The sequence below is a fragment of the Mangifera indica genome, chromosome 5 (assembly GCF_011075055.1).
Source record: "Mangifera indica cultivar Alphonso chromosome 5, CATAS_Mindica_2.1, whole genome shotgun sequence".
Lineage (NCBI taxonomy): Eukaryota > Viridiplantae > Streptophyta > Magnoliopsida > Sapindales > Anacardiaceae > Mangifera > Mangifera indica.
The window spans coordinates 20,758,486-20,771,720 of NC_058141.1; the positions used below are offsets into that span (position 1 = coordinate 20,758,486).

Sequence of the window (13,235 nt, forward strand, 5' to 3'; positions counted from 1 at the left end):
AATAATATTTAATTATATAATAATAGGTATATATATATATATATGTACAGAGTATTATTCAATTTATAAACGACAAAACACAACGTAACGTCTCATTGTTGCACGCGCCATTAGTGCGGTTGTTAATGTTAATTCAAATACTTCAATCCATCAATCAAAAGAATCCAAAACCTAATTCAAATAACGTGAAAGTTTGACCATCATTGTTATGACACAGAGACAAAGAGCGTCCCCACGTATGAAAAGAAGTGTAGTTTAAAGAAGAAACCAGTAGGGCCAGAGAACCCCACCATGGCCTCCCACCACGTCTTCCACAATTACATTTCTCTCTTTCTCTCTCTATCACTCAGAGAGCTAAAGTGCACTGCCCACTGCCCATCCCATCCCGTACAAAGCAATCTTTTTTTCTTCTTAAATTTTAAAAAAGCAAAAGCTACCGTCGCCATTAACTCGAGCTTTAGCTGCAGTTTGCAGAGGAGTCTGTTCACAGTCTATAGAGAGAAGAGAAGAGATAAGAAAAGAAGGAGCTCCGAGCTATCGTCGCTCGGGCTCTACAAAATTCTGGTTTTGCTTTAAATTTATTTTTGGATTTTCAAGAGAAAGGGAAGGCGTTTCTTCTCGGTGGGAACCCTAATTGAAATGCTTGTTTGATTCCTTTAGAAATCTGTACTAGTAGCAGTTGCAGAGGAGTCTGTCCACTGTCTAGAAAGAGAAGAGAAAAGAAAAGAGAAGAAAAGGAGCTCCGAGCTATCATTGCTCGGGCTCTACAAAAGTCTGGTTTTACTTAAAATTATCTTCGGAGTTTCTAGAGAGAGAGAGAGAGAGAAGAGGCTTCAGCTCGGTTGAAACTCTGATTGAAATGCTTGTTTGATTCCTTTACAAATTTGTTCCAGTCCATACAGATTCTTAATATTGATTTTACTGGTGCGTTTTTTTAATTTAATTTAATTTATTTTTGGCTTTCTTTGTTTGAGTGAAAGTGTGAAACGAATATTCTGTTTTCGGATTCTTTATTTTTTTAATTTTTCTGTTTTGTAATATCGAAATCGCTCTTTTGGCCATTACTGGCTTTGAATTCTTCATATTCTTTTTGTTTGTTTTCTTTTTTGTTGAGGTTTTGCGTAGAATTCAAGTGTGTGTTGGGAATGTGCTCCTATAAGAATATACAAAATATGGAGAATTTTTGTATTTTTCACCTTTTTTTTTTTTTTTTGAGCTGGTGTTGTGGTTTTTTTTCCCGTCTTTTATTAATTTATTTATTGGGGTTTTGACTTAATATTTCGTATTTGTTTATTTGTTACTTGGTTGTTAGAGAAGTTGAGGATTTTGCAGATCATTATCTGGTGAGGTTTTTGAGCATTTATGAAATGAGGGTTTTGTGCTCTCGGAATGATTTTGTGGCTTGCTTAGAAAAGGGTTAGAATTCTGATTTTTTTTTTTATTTAATGCTAGGCATTTCAGTTTCTCTTTAATTCCGTTTCTGGAGAGAAAATGTAGAAGAGAGGATCTAATTAAGAAATAACAATGGGGAAAATCTCTATTCGATTAAGACTAATGGTACTTAATTTGTCAGTTAAAGCAGATTTCTCAGGATCTAGGAAACCTGGGGTGCCTGAGTTTTGATATTATTATTTGTGCTTTTAGTGCGTAATTCTTCCAAGAAAGGTAGGATAGTTACTATTAAGGATTCTTTTATGCCGCTTGAGTAGGCTAAAGTTAGGGATTTTCATATGCTGATGGATTGGTATGATTTCTCTAAAGGAGGAATTAACTGTAGCTCTTTGATTGATTATTGATTAAAATCTGACTAGCATATAAAAGTAGTCACTGAACTCAAATTTATTCCTGTTTGCAGGGTTATTTTTGCCAATAGATTATTCCATGTAAAGTTGTATGTTTACTCATCAGACATGGAAAAGGTTCCGGAATCAAAGTCACTTCCTGGAAAATATCCTGTTGCCGTCCGGGTATCAAATTCATCAATGGCATCAGGAATTGAAGTTGGTCAGGCTTCAACTGTGCATAGAGGATTGTCGAGAGAAGTGGTTCAATCCAAAGCAAGAGATTTCCAGTGTTCAGACTCATCTGCACCTCTGAGGATGTGGAAGGGAAAAGATTCTTTGCCTGAACAGGAGGAACTTATACCTGATATTGAGGCATTTAAAAACAACGATGATTTGCTTGAGGATGGTGGCTCTAGTTCTTTCTCTGGGGCTAGTCATCCGGCAGAACCAATTGATACAGATCTGATGAAAACAGTGTATGTACCAATCGGTCAAAACAAATCCGAGGCTGCATGCCTGATGAAAAGCTTTTCAAGGAAGGGACCTTTTCTAGAGGATCTTTCAATCAAGATTCCTCCCAAGAAACCAAGCTCGGCTGTTCTTTCACCAGCAGAAAGTTTGGTTGAAGAACCTGGTGACTTAGGTGTAGTGTCTTCTCCATTTTCAGTTCCTCGTGCATCACAAAATACAGAGAACTCACTCCTTCCACCAGAGTCAGAGGAGAAAGAATGTGTTTGGGATGCTTCTTTGCCTCCAAGTGGCAATGTAAGTCCACATAGTAGCATCGACAGTACTGGTGTTTTCACGGCTATGAGCATTGTTAATAGCTGTGCCAGTACGTATCGCAGTGATGCCATTACAAGTGATGGCATGCTTAGTATGGAGAGGAACTGTGAGAGTACAAAAGGCAGTGTCAGAGGGGATTCTCTTGAGAGTGCAAAAACTAGTATTAGTCGAGCAAGTGATAGCAGTGGACTAAGCGATGACAGTAGCTGGAGCAACATTGCCGGTAGTGCTAATAAACCTCACAAAGGAAATGATCCAAGGTGGAAGGCTATCCTTGCAATCCGAGCACGGGATGGATTCCTGGGCATGAATCATTTTAGGTTACTCAAAAGGCTCGGTTGTGGTGACATTGGCAGTGTGTATCTCTCAGAGCTGAGTAGTACCCGGTGTTATTTTGCAATGAAAGTAATGGACAAGGCATCCCTTGCAAGTAGGAAGAAGTTGACTAGAGCTCAGACAGAAAGGGAAATTTTGCAGCTGTTGGACCATCCATTTCTGCCAACTTTGTATACGCATTTTGAGACAGATAGATTCTCATGCTTGGTTATGGAATATTGCCCAGGAGGTGATCTGCACACGTTGAGGCAAAGGCAGCCTGGGAAACATTTCTCTGAGTATGCTGCACGGTATGGTTTTTGTTCTAATAGCGTTTTATTCTATATATCCTGTATTTTTTAGGTATTCACATCTAACAAAGACACAAGTTCTTGTTGCACAATTTGTTCTTGCCATATTCAGAATTCTTGGGGAAATTAGTTGTTAGAGTTAGCAAGGTTAGAGATATTTGAACTACCATGCAGTGATGCTTGTCCTTTTTTATCTTTTTGATTATTTCATAGGCACAGCATTGCAATTATTAATTTTGCTAGATGAATGTTGCAAAATGTTCAATAACTACTTGTATAACTTTATTTTTCACCTGATTCGAAATTGTCATAATATAGTAGGCCTATAAGTGTGGAAATTGAAACTCATATTACATAAAATTAATTAACTTATGTTAAGGTCTAATTCACCATACTTTACTCACTTTTATTAGATGTTGGGTTCTTTTTTCTTTTAGTCTTCAATATCCCCTTTAAAGTGCAACCATCATAGGCGGTTAAGTTTACCGTTTGATTAAGTCAGTTTAAACGGGTACGTTGTCACTTGTATCCAGAAACACTTTAGGGTATTAAGTCTGTTGTTTGACTTGTGCTCTGATACCATGTCAGAATATATTGGGTCTATAAGTGTGGAGATCAAAACTCATATTACACCAAATCAATTGGTTTATTTTAAAGTTCAATTCACCACACTTATATACCACTCATTTTACTTACTTTTATTAGATGAGAGATTCTTTTTCCTTTAGTTTTCAATAGGAATCAAAGAAAATATCAATGAACCAGATTTTGTTAGGAAACTTTAGTTGTATCTTCTTCGTGTATGAAATAGTTCTAGGCTGTCATTATAATTTCACAACTTTGAACGGAGAAGTCAGCTAATTACATACAGCAGTATTGTCAGTGTCCAGTGGTTATTTTCACCAAGAAAAATAGCAGGGAAGCGAACCAGAGAGTGTCATCTGACATCCTAAGTCAAAGACAACCATGAGATAATTGATATGTAAGAAATTTAAATTGAAGCCTTGAGCATAATCAGGTACTGACTAGGTTATTCAATTAATTTTTGGGGAGATCTCAATGTGCTTGATATGTATTTCGGGTTAACTGTCTTTGCCACAGAATTAAGTCATCCTTACAGTTTATAGTAGCTGGTGTGACACTTCTTCATTCATGTCAGCCTTTAATGCAATCTTGCTTTTCTCTGAAACTGATCATCTATATCAGACAAGTTAAAAACTAATCTTCTTTCCTCATATATGCAGATTTTATGCTGCAGAGGTTTTGCTGGCACTTGAATATCTCCACATGCTTGGAGTTGTCTACAGGGACTTGAAACCTGAAAATGTTCTGGTCCGCGATGATGGCCACATTATGCTCTCAGATTTTGACCTTTCTTTGAGATGCACAGTTTTCCCCACCCTGATAAAGACCTCGTCATTTGATTCGGATCCTTCGAAGCGGGCAGCTGGTGGTGCCTTCTGTGTCCAGCCAGCCTGTATTGAGCCCTCATCGGTATGCATACAGCCTGCCTGCTTTATGCCTCGAATATTCCCTCCGAAAAGCAAGAAGAAGTCCCCGAAGCCTCGATCTGACCTTGGATTGCCATCTAGTACATTACCACAACTGGTTGCAGAGCCTACAGCAGCCCGGTCCATGTCCTTTGTTGGAACACATGAGTATCTAGCCCCTGAAATTATTAAGGGGGAGGGCCATGGTAGTGCAGTTGATTGGTGGACATTTGGCATTTTCTTGCACGAACTACTTTATGGTAAAACCCCATTCAAAGGCTCTGGCAACCGAGCTACACTGTTCAATGTGGTGGGGCAACAACTCAGATTCCCAGATTCACCACCCACTAGTTATGCCAGTCGTGATCTGATACGGGGCTTACTAGTGAAGGAACCACAACAGCGGCTTGGGGTGAAGAGAGGTGCAACTGAAATAAAGCAGCACCCCTTCTTTGAAGGTGTGAATTGGGCTCTGATACGGTGCAGTACACCACCAGAAGTGCCAAGACTGGTGGAGACTGAGCTTCCTGGGAAATTTGGACCGGCTGAGCCAGTTGGCATGAGTAGTAGCAGTAAAAGGATGGTGGGTACCGACATGATGAAGTCTGGGGGTAAATATCTGGACTTTGAGTTTTTTTAGTTTGGATGAAAAGTTTGTTATGGCTGTGTTGTATGTGTATCATCATTAACCTGACTGAATCACTTGAAAGAAAAAGAGAAAAAATCATCACAACTTGAAATGAATAGCTTCACTTCACAAACTCTGTTGGGTTAAGCTTAGAGATCGCCCTGCAGTCAGACATTTAGAAGAGATTTCTATAAACCAGAGCCTAGTCTTTAAGTAGACTACTTGTTATCCTTTCAATAGAGCTAAGATTTTGAATTGTGAATTGTGAATCTGAATTTATAAAGAAAATTTTGCCCTTCTGGTCTGTTGTGTAATATTTGCAGACTTGATCTACTGGTATAAAAACTTAAAGCAATGAACGAGCCTTTCTCATTCTGATTCTAATTTGGAATTAATTCTGCAAAGCTATTTAAAAATTATATATATTTAATAAGAATGAATGGTTCGAGTTTAGTTCAAATTTATAATAGAGAGTTCAAAGATTGAGTTTGGCTTGTTCAACTATTGAATGATAGTGTTGAAGAAGAAAAAAAAAATTGTTAAAAGAAGTATAATGGTTAAGAGGCAAGTTCCAGTGTAGTTTAACACCGGGTAGGTGAGAAGGTTTTAGTTGAACCGAACAGTTGCTAAGCGTGAAATTGAGTGACAGATTTATCAGCTTTTAGATTCCATTCCAGTTGTTTGTCAGAGCCCATTGGACCATTACTCAAAACTTAGATATGGCCCCATTTTTCGTAAAATGGGCCAAATCGCTTAAACTGTCAGTTGTCGGCTTGGTCAAATTTTTTTATTAGATTTGACTCAAATCCACCTTTCTTTAATCGTGAAAAGTTAGTGTTTTAAATAGTAAAATCTAAAATCTAAAAGTTTGGTGTTGGCAAAATTTGAAAGTAAAATCTCCGAAAAAAAAATCCCAAGTGATAATTCGATTTTCCCAAAATAACGTAACGATATATATAAAGTCTAGTACACAATTGCCGATACAAAAGTATACCAATATTTCACGCAAGAGAATGCAACTGGGTATACATCTTATCATCTTGTCTTTCGTGACATAATGTCTGGATGATAAGAAGCCTTAAAATAAAACCGGGAAAAGCACTATGTCCCACCCAAATTTTAGGCATTCTAAACCCTACACCCACAACAAATAAAAAACCCTTTCTCCCATCCATGGCCAAATTGTCATCCAAAATTTCAGTTAAAGACAGGGGTAAAATCGTTATTTTACTTATAAATTTTGAAACTTTAAAATTTTATCATTTCTCCCTCCAAGTTTTAAAAATTAACATCTCAACCCATCCTCAAAGTTTGAAAAGTTTAGATTTTACCCTTAGGATTTACTTCTTTCTCCGGCCACTATCGATGACCGACGCATTTCATCGATCTCTCATCTTTGACTACAAAGGACGACCTTTCATTGTCCAAATCTGGAAGAACAGACGAAGGATAATACTTCGTCATCCAGTCTAAACAATGAGACGAGCGATGTCGTCCTTTGTAGTCTGGGTGGTGCGACGAAGAGATCTTCGTCTCTTCGTCTCACAGTGCGACGAGGAGATGAAGATCTCTTCATTGCACCACTGTCGTCGCACCAGGAGAAGGAGGAGGTTAGAAATAACGTCGGAAGATGAAATTGAAAAATGAGAGTGAAACTACTATTTTTAAAAGTTATGGAAGGCGACTGAGTTTTAAAAATATAAAAACCCTAGGTTTGAGGGTAAAAATATTACTTTTCAAAGTTTAAAAACTTTATGTAAAGATAAAATATTAGTTTTTAAAACCTGGGAGAATAATAAACTTTATAACTTTTTAATATAAACAGTAAAATAACTATTTTATCCCTCCCTTTAACAGAAAAAATTAACAGAAGTTTGGCTATGGATAGGAGAAATGGTTTTTTATCCTATGGGTATAGGTTCGAGAATGCCTAAAATTTGAATGGGAAATAGTTCTTTCCCTACAAAACCTAATAATAGTTAAAACAGGTGAAGAAGGGGCTTCAGCTTTTGGCTTATTCAGCTGGAATCTCAATTCTAGCATCGAAGACGATTGCCTAGGCCTCTAGCTGAACTCATTTTTAACAGTTGATTTATGAAAGGGAAGCAGATAATATAATTAGCTGTAATGGCTATTTTTTTTAATAATTCTAAAGTCAATAAGAAAATCCTAATGCAATTGTGGATATACAGAAAGATTATTATCCAAATCATCTAAATGTCTTTTTCCAACAACAATTACATAGAGAATAAGCATCTTGGAAGAGAGAAATGAACTGCATATTTATTCATTTGCTCAAGTTGGCTAATCTCTGATTCCTCTACAAATACATTCTTCAACCCTTGCCATACTAAATAAAGAACAAATCCCCAGGAAAATAATTCTACATATTTACAAATCAAAACCTTCTTAGGCCTGCTTCTTCCCCAAAGGCAAAATATTTATAAAAAAAAATCTGTCTTTTACATTTGAAACTTGACTCAAAAATTTAAGTGGAATAATTTAAGTTAAAATAATTATTTGATAGCATAGGAATGGTTGCAAACCGATTCAAGAGCTTCAGTAAACAAGGAAGAGAAACTGGTTAATGCTTGAAAAACCCCTGGTAAGCCTGTCTGAAAATTGTTCAGTGTCATTGCTCTCGTCACCTCTACCTCCTTTGAATGCCTCAGCATCTCATCTTCCATCCGTCTTTGACATGTGGCGAGCTCTGATTTTTTCTCAGCAAGTGGATCCCGAGCATCTAACACCTGCCCATTCTCAGGTCCAGCATCAGGAAGTCCAAGACCAGCCATAGAGTATGAGTGGTAGTACTTCCTTTCTATGTTTCGAAGAGATGAAGCCTTCTTCTCAAGTTCCTTTGAGGCAGATTCTGTTCTCTTTTTAATCTTCAACTCTACCGTTTGTTGTACAGATATCACGTGAATAACATTGACAAAGCTCTTAATGGCTTCAGAAGCAACCATGTCAGGGACACGGTCAAGGGCATGCTTCCATTCATCACAAAATGCAGGCACCTCAGATGGTTCCCTTTTGATACTCATGTTGTCATTGCTGACAGGAAGAGGAAGCTTGAACCAGTCATAGAGGGACCGGATAAAATCGCGCTGGAATTTTATCAGGCGACAGAAACTAGAGTGCCACACAGAGACAGCTGATTCAAGGTCACGAGTTGCTTGTCTGTGCAATTCAGAAGTTGAGTCATGGTTTGCTCGGTTCACAAGACCACGAACTTGCTGCACAATGTCCTTTTGAATTTCATGATACTGATGCATTGACCTCCACATGTACATGAGCCTGAATCCAAGGTTTCATTTATTAAAATTTGTGATCTAAAATGGACATAAATGAGAAGATCAAACAAATTACTATTTTGACAACAAAGACAGGAATCTATAATACCATGATTAATGCTTTCTTGAAGAAGTCACTTGAGCCCAAATTGAGATTGTCACATCTATTGTATTTTGTGTGTGTGTGTGTGTTAAAGGTACTTCTGGGTATAGTTTAAGTTTTAAAGGCTTCTGCACCATTAAGTTTGGCTTCCCCGGATCAAATAGTTGTAGCCAGTGAACAAACAATGTGGCTCACAAGCTATTGATGGCAAGAACAGCAAGTGTAAAAGTTGTAAATTTCAGAATCTATAATGTATAGCTTAGCAGTAAAAGACCAGTTAGTAATTTGGGGTAGCATAGAGGGGAAAAAAAGAACATAGCTTGCTTTTGGAGGATGATTCAATAATAGATTGCCACATTTAGTAACCGTCCATTAATCAATTTTCTTTTATTTTGTAAGTAGGTGGGTGTGGTGCTGGGGGTTGAGAGGAGGGGAAGGAGTAGGGCATTGCGTGTTTATTAAATTCAGAAATAGACAATGGTGGTGGGCCATATGAGTTAATCAAGTGTACCTAACACTCCACTCATAAATTTCCATTTGCCTACAAAATTGCATGGAGATCAAAGGAAAGAAAACTGTGGGCATGCCGCAGTATTGAGGCCACTACTAGTTAATGTTAAGAGGTCCATAAAATTGCACAGTCCATGACAACAAGACTTCGAATAGAGAAACTGAAGCAGATGATTATAACAGAGCATGTGTCTCTTAATGATTCACCAACCAAACAAAACGCCACTGCCAGAGAACCAAACTGTCAAGTTTTCCACAGTGTAACAAATTAGAACTCAGTTCTCCAGTACATACCAGGTATACCTAATATGAGCACTTATCTGTTTGAACTAATAGTTGTAATAATCAAAGTTAAAAAACTAGAAGCAGTCAAAGATATTAAGAATGTGATGAGGGAAAAGAAAGCTTACCCATGGCAAAGATCAACAAGCTCTGGAACAAGATTACTGTCTCTAAGACCAATGATGTTACATGAGGTAGTATTGACAGCTTCGGATGTAACAATCATTAGTGATTGCAGCCTCTTAATAGCAGCCTTGGTCTTGTCAATCTTAGTTTCATCCTCACCCTTATACTCTTGGCTTTGTAGAGATGACAGCTTTTTTTCATGCTCAATCTTCACACCTTCTCTAGCCTATAAGGGGAAAAAAATCCATGAAAAGTTTCCTATACAGAATTTATTATTATTTGAGGGTGAAGAAAAAAAGAATCCTAAGTAGCAATAAATTTTCTGCCACATCAAGCCCCAAAAGGGTTGAAGACAAATAGTTCAAGTTGATAGAATTATAAAGGGAAAGAAAAGATAATTACATAAAAAAATATATCTATACTAAAAGACAATACTTGGAGATTGATACACAACTACAGAATAGAGGTTAAGTGGGGTTGAAGTTCGTGTAGGGGTCGAGCCGCTGGTGGCTCGAATGCAGCCCTTTCCCATCATTTTACAGGGTGAGTTGTTAATTTACTAATTAGTCTTACCCGTTAAACACTGCGGTGGACTTACGCTGTACCACCGCTCTTGGATATTCCAGTCAGTTCATTTACTTTTTGTCTTTAAAAAACCAAAAAAAGGTAAGAAAAATCTAAAAAATAATAATAAATTAAGATTAAAAAACATTGAACCTTGACTTCTTCGTAAAGCTTTTTCTCCCAAGCCAAAAGCCGGTCAAGGGTAGAGCAAAGGCTCTTCGGACCACCGGGTTCATTGAGTGAACCAGTGTCCAGCCGATACTTAACAGCCAACGGCGGTTTTGAAGTCCAGCTCGAGCTCAGGTTGCTCAATATACTGCTAGAATGATACACCGTCTCTGCAACCAAAAAGAACAATAATATGTAACAATTTAATTCATCAAGTTATAAAATAAGTTAATAATAATAATAACTTACTCTTCAATTGCTTAAAACTGCGATCAAGCTGAGCTCTGCCGATTTCTAAGATATCAGAAAGTTGGTCTCCAGCTGCAGCCGCCTTTTCGAAATTCTCTTTAAGAGCTTTAACAATCTCTTTCAAATCCTTGTGTCTGACTACCATCTTCATATCCGAGATCTCCCTACCCCGGAAGCTCGTTGAAGAGGAAGCCGCATCCTCCGATTTGTCGGCATAAATGGGGTGTTGCTTCACCGAACTTCCGAAATTCGAGCGGCTTCCCATCTCGGATCTTGATTCTTTATCTATGTCTTCCCCTTCGTCCGATGAAGTGGTAGTACTGTAATGATCCCCCCACTCGCTGCAATGGACCTCCTCTCTCTCAGTCTCCTCATCGACAATACTAGTAGTTTTATTACCAATATTTCTATTTTGGAAAGGGCTCTCCTTATGAGGTTGGAAAAAGTCGTATTCCGATCTCTCGGTTTCAGTTTCGGTTTCTGAATCTCGGTCGCTGTCGAGGTGGTGTTGTTGGGTGTGAGTATTTTCTTGTGCTTTACGGTTGAAAAATTCAGAATCAGGGGGAGAAGGAGGGGGGTAGAAATTTTCCCAATTCCAAACAGAGGAAGCTTGTGAAGGTGTAGTTGAATAGGTTGAGTTTGCTTGATAAGCAGTTGGGTAGAAATTATCAGACATCTGAGTTTGACTCCGAGGTGTCGAAGCAAGACTCGATTCTGACAAAATGTGAGGGAGTTTTCGCGGCGGTTTACGGCGTCGTTTGGTAGAAGCAGTAACAGTGTTAGGGCTAGGGAGCTTTGTCTTCGTTACTGGGGGAGTAGTAGGAGGAGGAGGTGGGTGGAGACTGGGACTGGGAGATGGTATCACACGTGGAGCTACGTGATTGGTCGTCGGTGGTGGAGGTGGAGTTGAAGGATTTGGAGGCTGGATAAAAACGGCTGGAGTTTCGTCAGAAACGGAGATTTGCTCTCCAGCTGCAAAAGCACAGAGAGCGGTGCCGGTGAGCCGAAGAGAGCGACAATAGTCGGCGTGAGCCGCCGCTAAATGGTGGCGTGCGTAAACGGCTTTCTTCATTAAACGACGCCGATCCTTGCACTGCCTAACAGTGTCCTCGTTGTCCAGTTTCGAAGCCGTACAACCCATTGGAGAAAAGCAGAAAGGCCCAGCGGTTGACGGTGGCGCCTGATTTGAGCTGTCCGTTCTTAGAGAGTGAGGGAAAGCGAGAGACAGTAAGGCTAGGCTATGGCTGGTTGTTGAACTGTGCTACTTTATATATATATATATATATATATAGGTGTAGATGTTTTTCATTTTGAAGTATCAGATCAGAAAAAAGTTCACCGAGGCACTTGGTTGTTGTTTAGTGGGTAATTTAATATTTGATTTAAGTGATAATATGTAGTACAGCAGAAGGCTGCTTTTTGTTTTGTTTGTGTTTTGCTGGCATGGCATAGAAGGGCATTGCCGGCTTTTCAACAAGGTTTTGTGGACCCATTTGTTGATTTTAAGTCTAAGGCCAGTCTGTTAGTCCTCTCCCAGCAGGACATATAGGTGTGGATTTAACATTTGACAAATTTGATTTAAAACAGTTTCGTATAAGATCAAATTTGAATTGATCAAATAACAAATAAAGAAAAGTTGTTGACTCCATTATGACAATGTTAACAAAACTTTAAACTAAAGTTTCAAACCAACTCAATTAGAATCTACCACTGTAAACATTATGGAATCACTGCTTCGTATCATCCACACACTTTCAATTTTGTGAGTGCTAATCTTTGAGCAAAACATCACCATAGATATAGGAATAAGTTTAAGCCATAACGTGCACAAAGTAATAGTCTCATTGAAAGATGGAAGAAGAGCCTAGATATTCCCCAATAAGTGGATACTTTTAAAGAAAAGTAAAGGCTGGTGAAAGGCAAAGATTGAAAACGGTGAAAGGATTTTTTTTCTCCTTACTTTCTACTCCATATTCTCACTGGACCCACTCTTTTAAAGCTTAGGCTTTTAACTTTTGCCGTGATGTGAAAGAAACCTTAATTGCTTTTTTTTTAATCCTTTTATCTCTCCTATTTACCTTTTGTTTTTGGAGACTGATCAAAAAAAAATTAAGGATGGATAGTTTGAATTGGAGCTACAATTAGATAATTTGAATCAAGATGGACTCATTTGTATGATACTATTCATCTCACTCAAAAAATTATTTACCCCTTCTATAATATTATGTATTAATTTGAATGAGTTTGAATTTAATTTAAGTATTATAGATTTAATTTAAGTTCAAGCCAATCATATAATCAACTCAATTTAAATCAAATCCATCCCTAATAGGCAAGTTTTTTATGGAATAAGATCTACACAATCTAGTTGACCACAATGTCAATGATACCTGGATCTAAACTGTCCAACCATAATTTAGATCAAAACAATAAGATATTATATCTAGTTTAAATGAATACCTGACATTTAAATAATTAAAGAAAACAAATCCCGCCATGTATCAAGGCAAAGGCAGACTAGGCAGTGCAAACATTCCACAGACGAAGATTACTAGTTGGGTTGTATTTGATCCCACCGAGCCACAAACCCTAACTCCTCTAACTCAAGATTATTGGGAATCTAAAA

At 38.0% G+C, this 13,235-nt stretch overlaps 2 protein-coding genes across 3 annotated transcripts; one reads left to right on the plus strand and one right to left on the minus strand.

Moving 5' to 3' along the window:
• The first annotated feature begins 331 nt into the window (after positions 1-331).
• Positions 332-5,630, plus strand: LOC123217129 (serine/threonine-protein kinase D6PK-like). 2 transcript variants are annotated; one of them, XM_044637911.1, is made up of 3 exons: positions 332-924; positions 1,909-3,196; positions 4,441-5,630. In XM_044637911.1, exons 2-3 carry the CDS (start codon positions 1,911-1,913, stop codon positions 5,324-5,326), a joined length of 2,172 nt encoding a protein of 723 aa, XP_044493846.1. In that variant the 5' UTR covers positions 332-924; positions 1,909-1,910; the 3' UTR covers positions 5,327-5,630. The 2 variants fall into 2 exon arrangements, with proteins under 2 accessions (XP_044493846.1, XP_044493845.1); XM_044637910.1 differs by having other exon boundaries at positions 333-924; positions 1,856-3,196.
• Positions 5,631-7,571: 1,941 nt separating this feature from the next.
• LOC123217733 (nitrate regulatory gene2 protein-like) lies at positions 7,572-11,893 on the minus strand. Its single transcript, XM_044638852.1, has 4 exons — positions 10,610-11,893; positions 10,346-10,530; positions 9,631-9,854; positions 7,572-8,611 (listed from the first exon to the last, which is right to left on the minus strand). Exons 1-4 carry the CDS (start codon positions 11,748-11,750, stop codon positions 7,831-7,833), a joined length of 2,331 nt encoding a protein of 776 aa, XP_044494787.1. The 5' UTR covers positions 11,751-11,893; the 3' UTR covers positions 7,572-7,830.
• Positions 11,894-13,235: the final 1,342 nt, after the last annotated feature.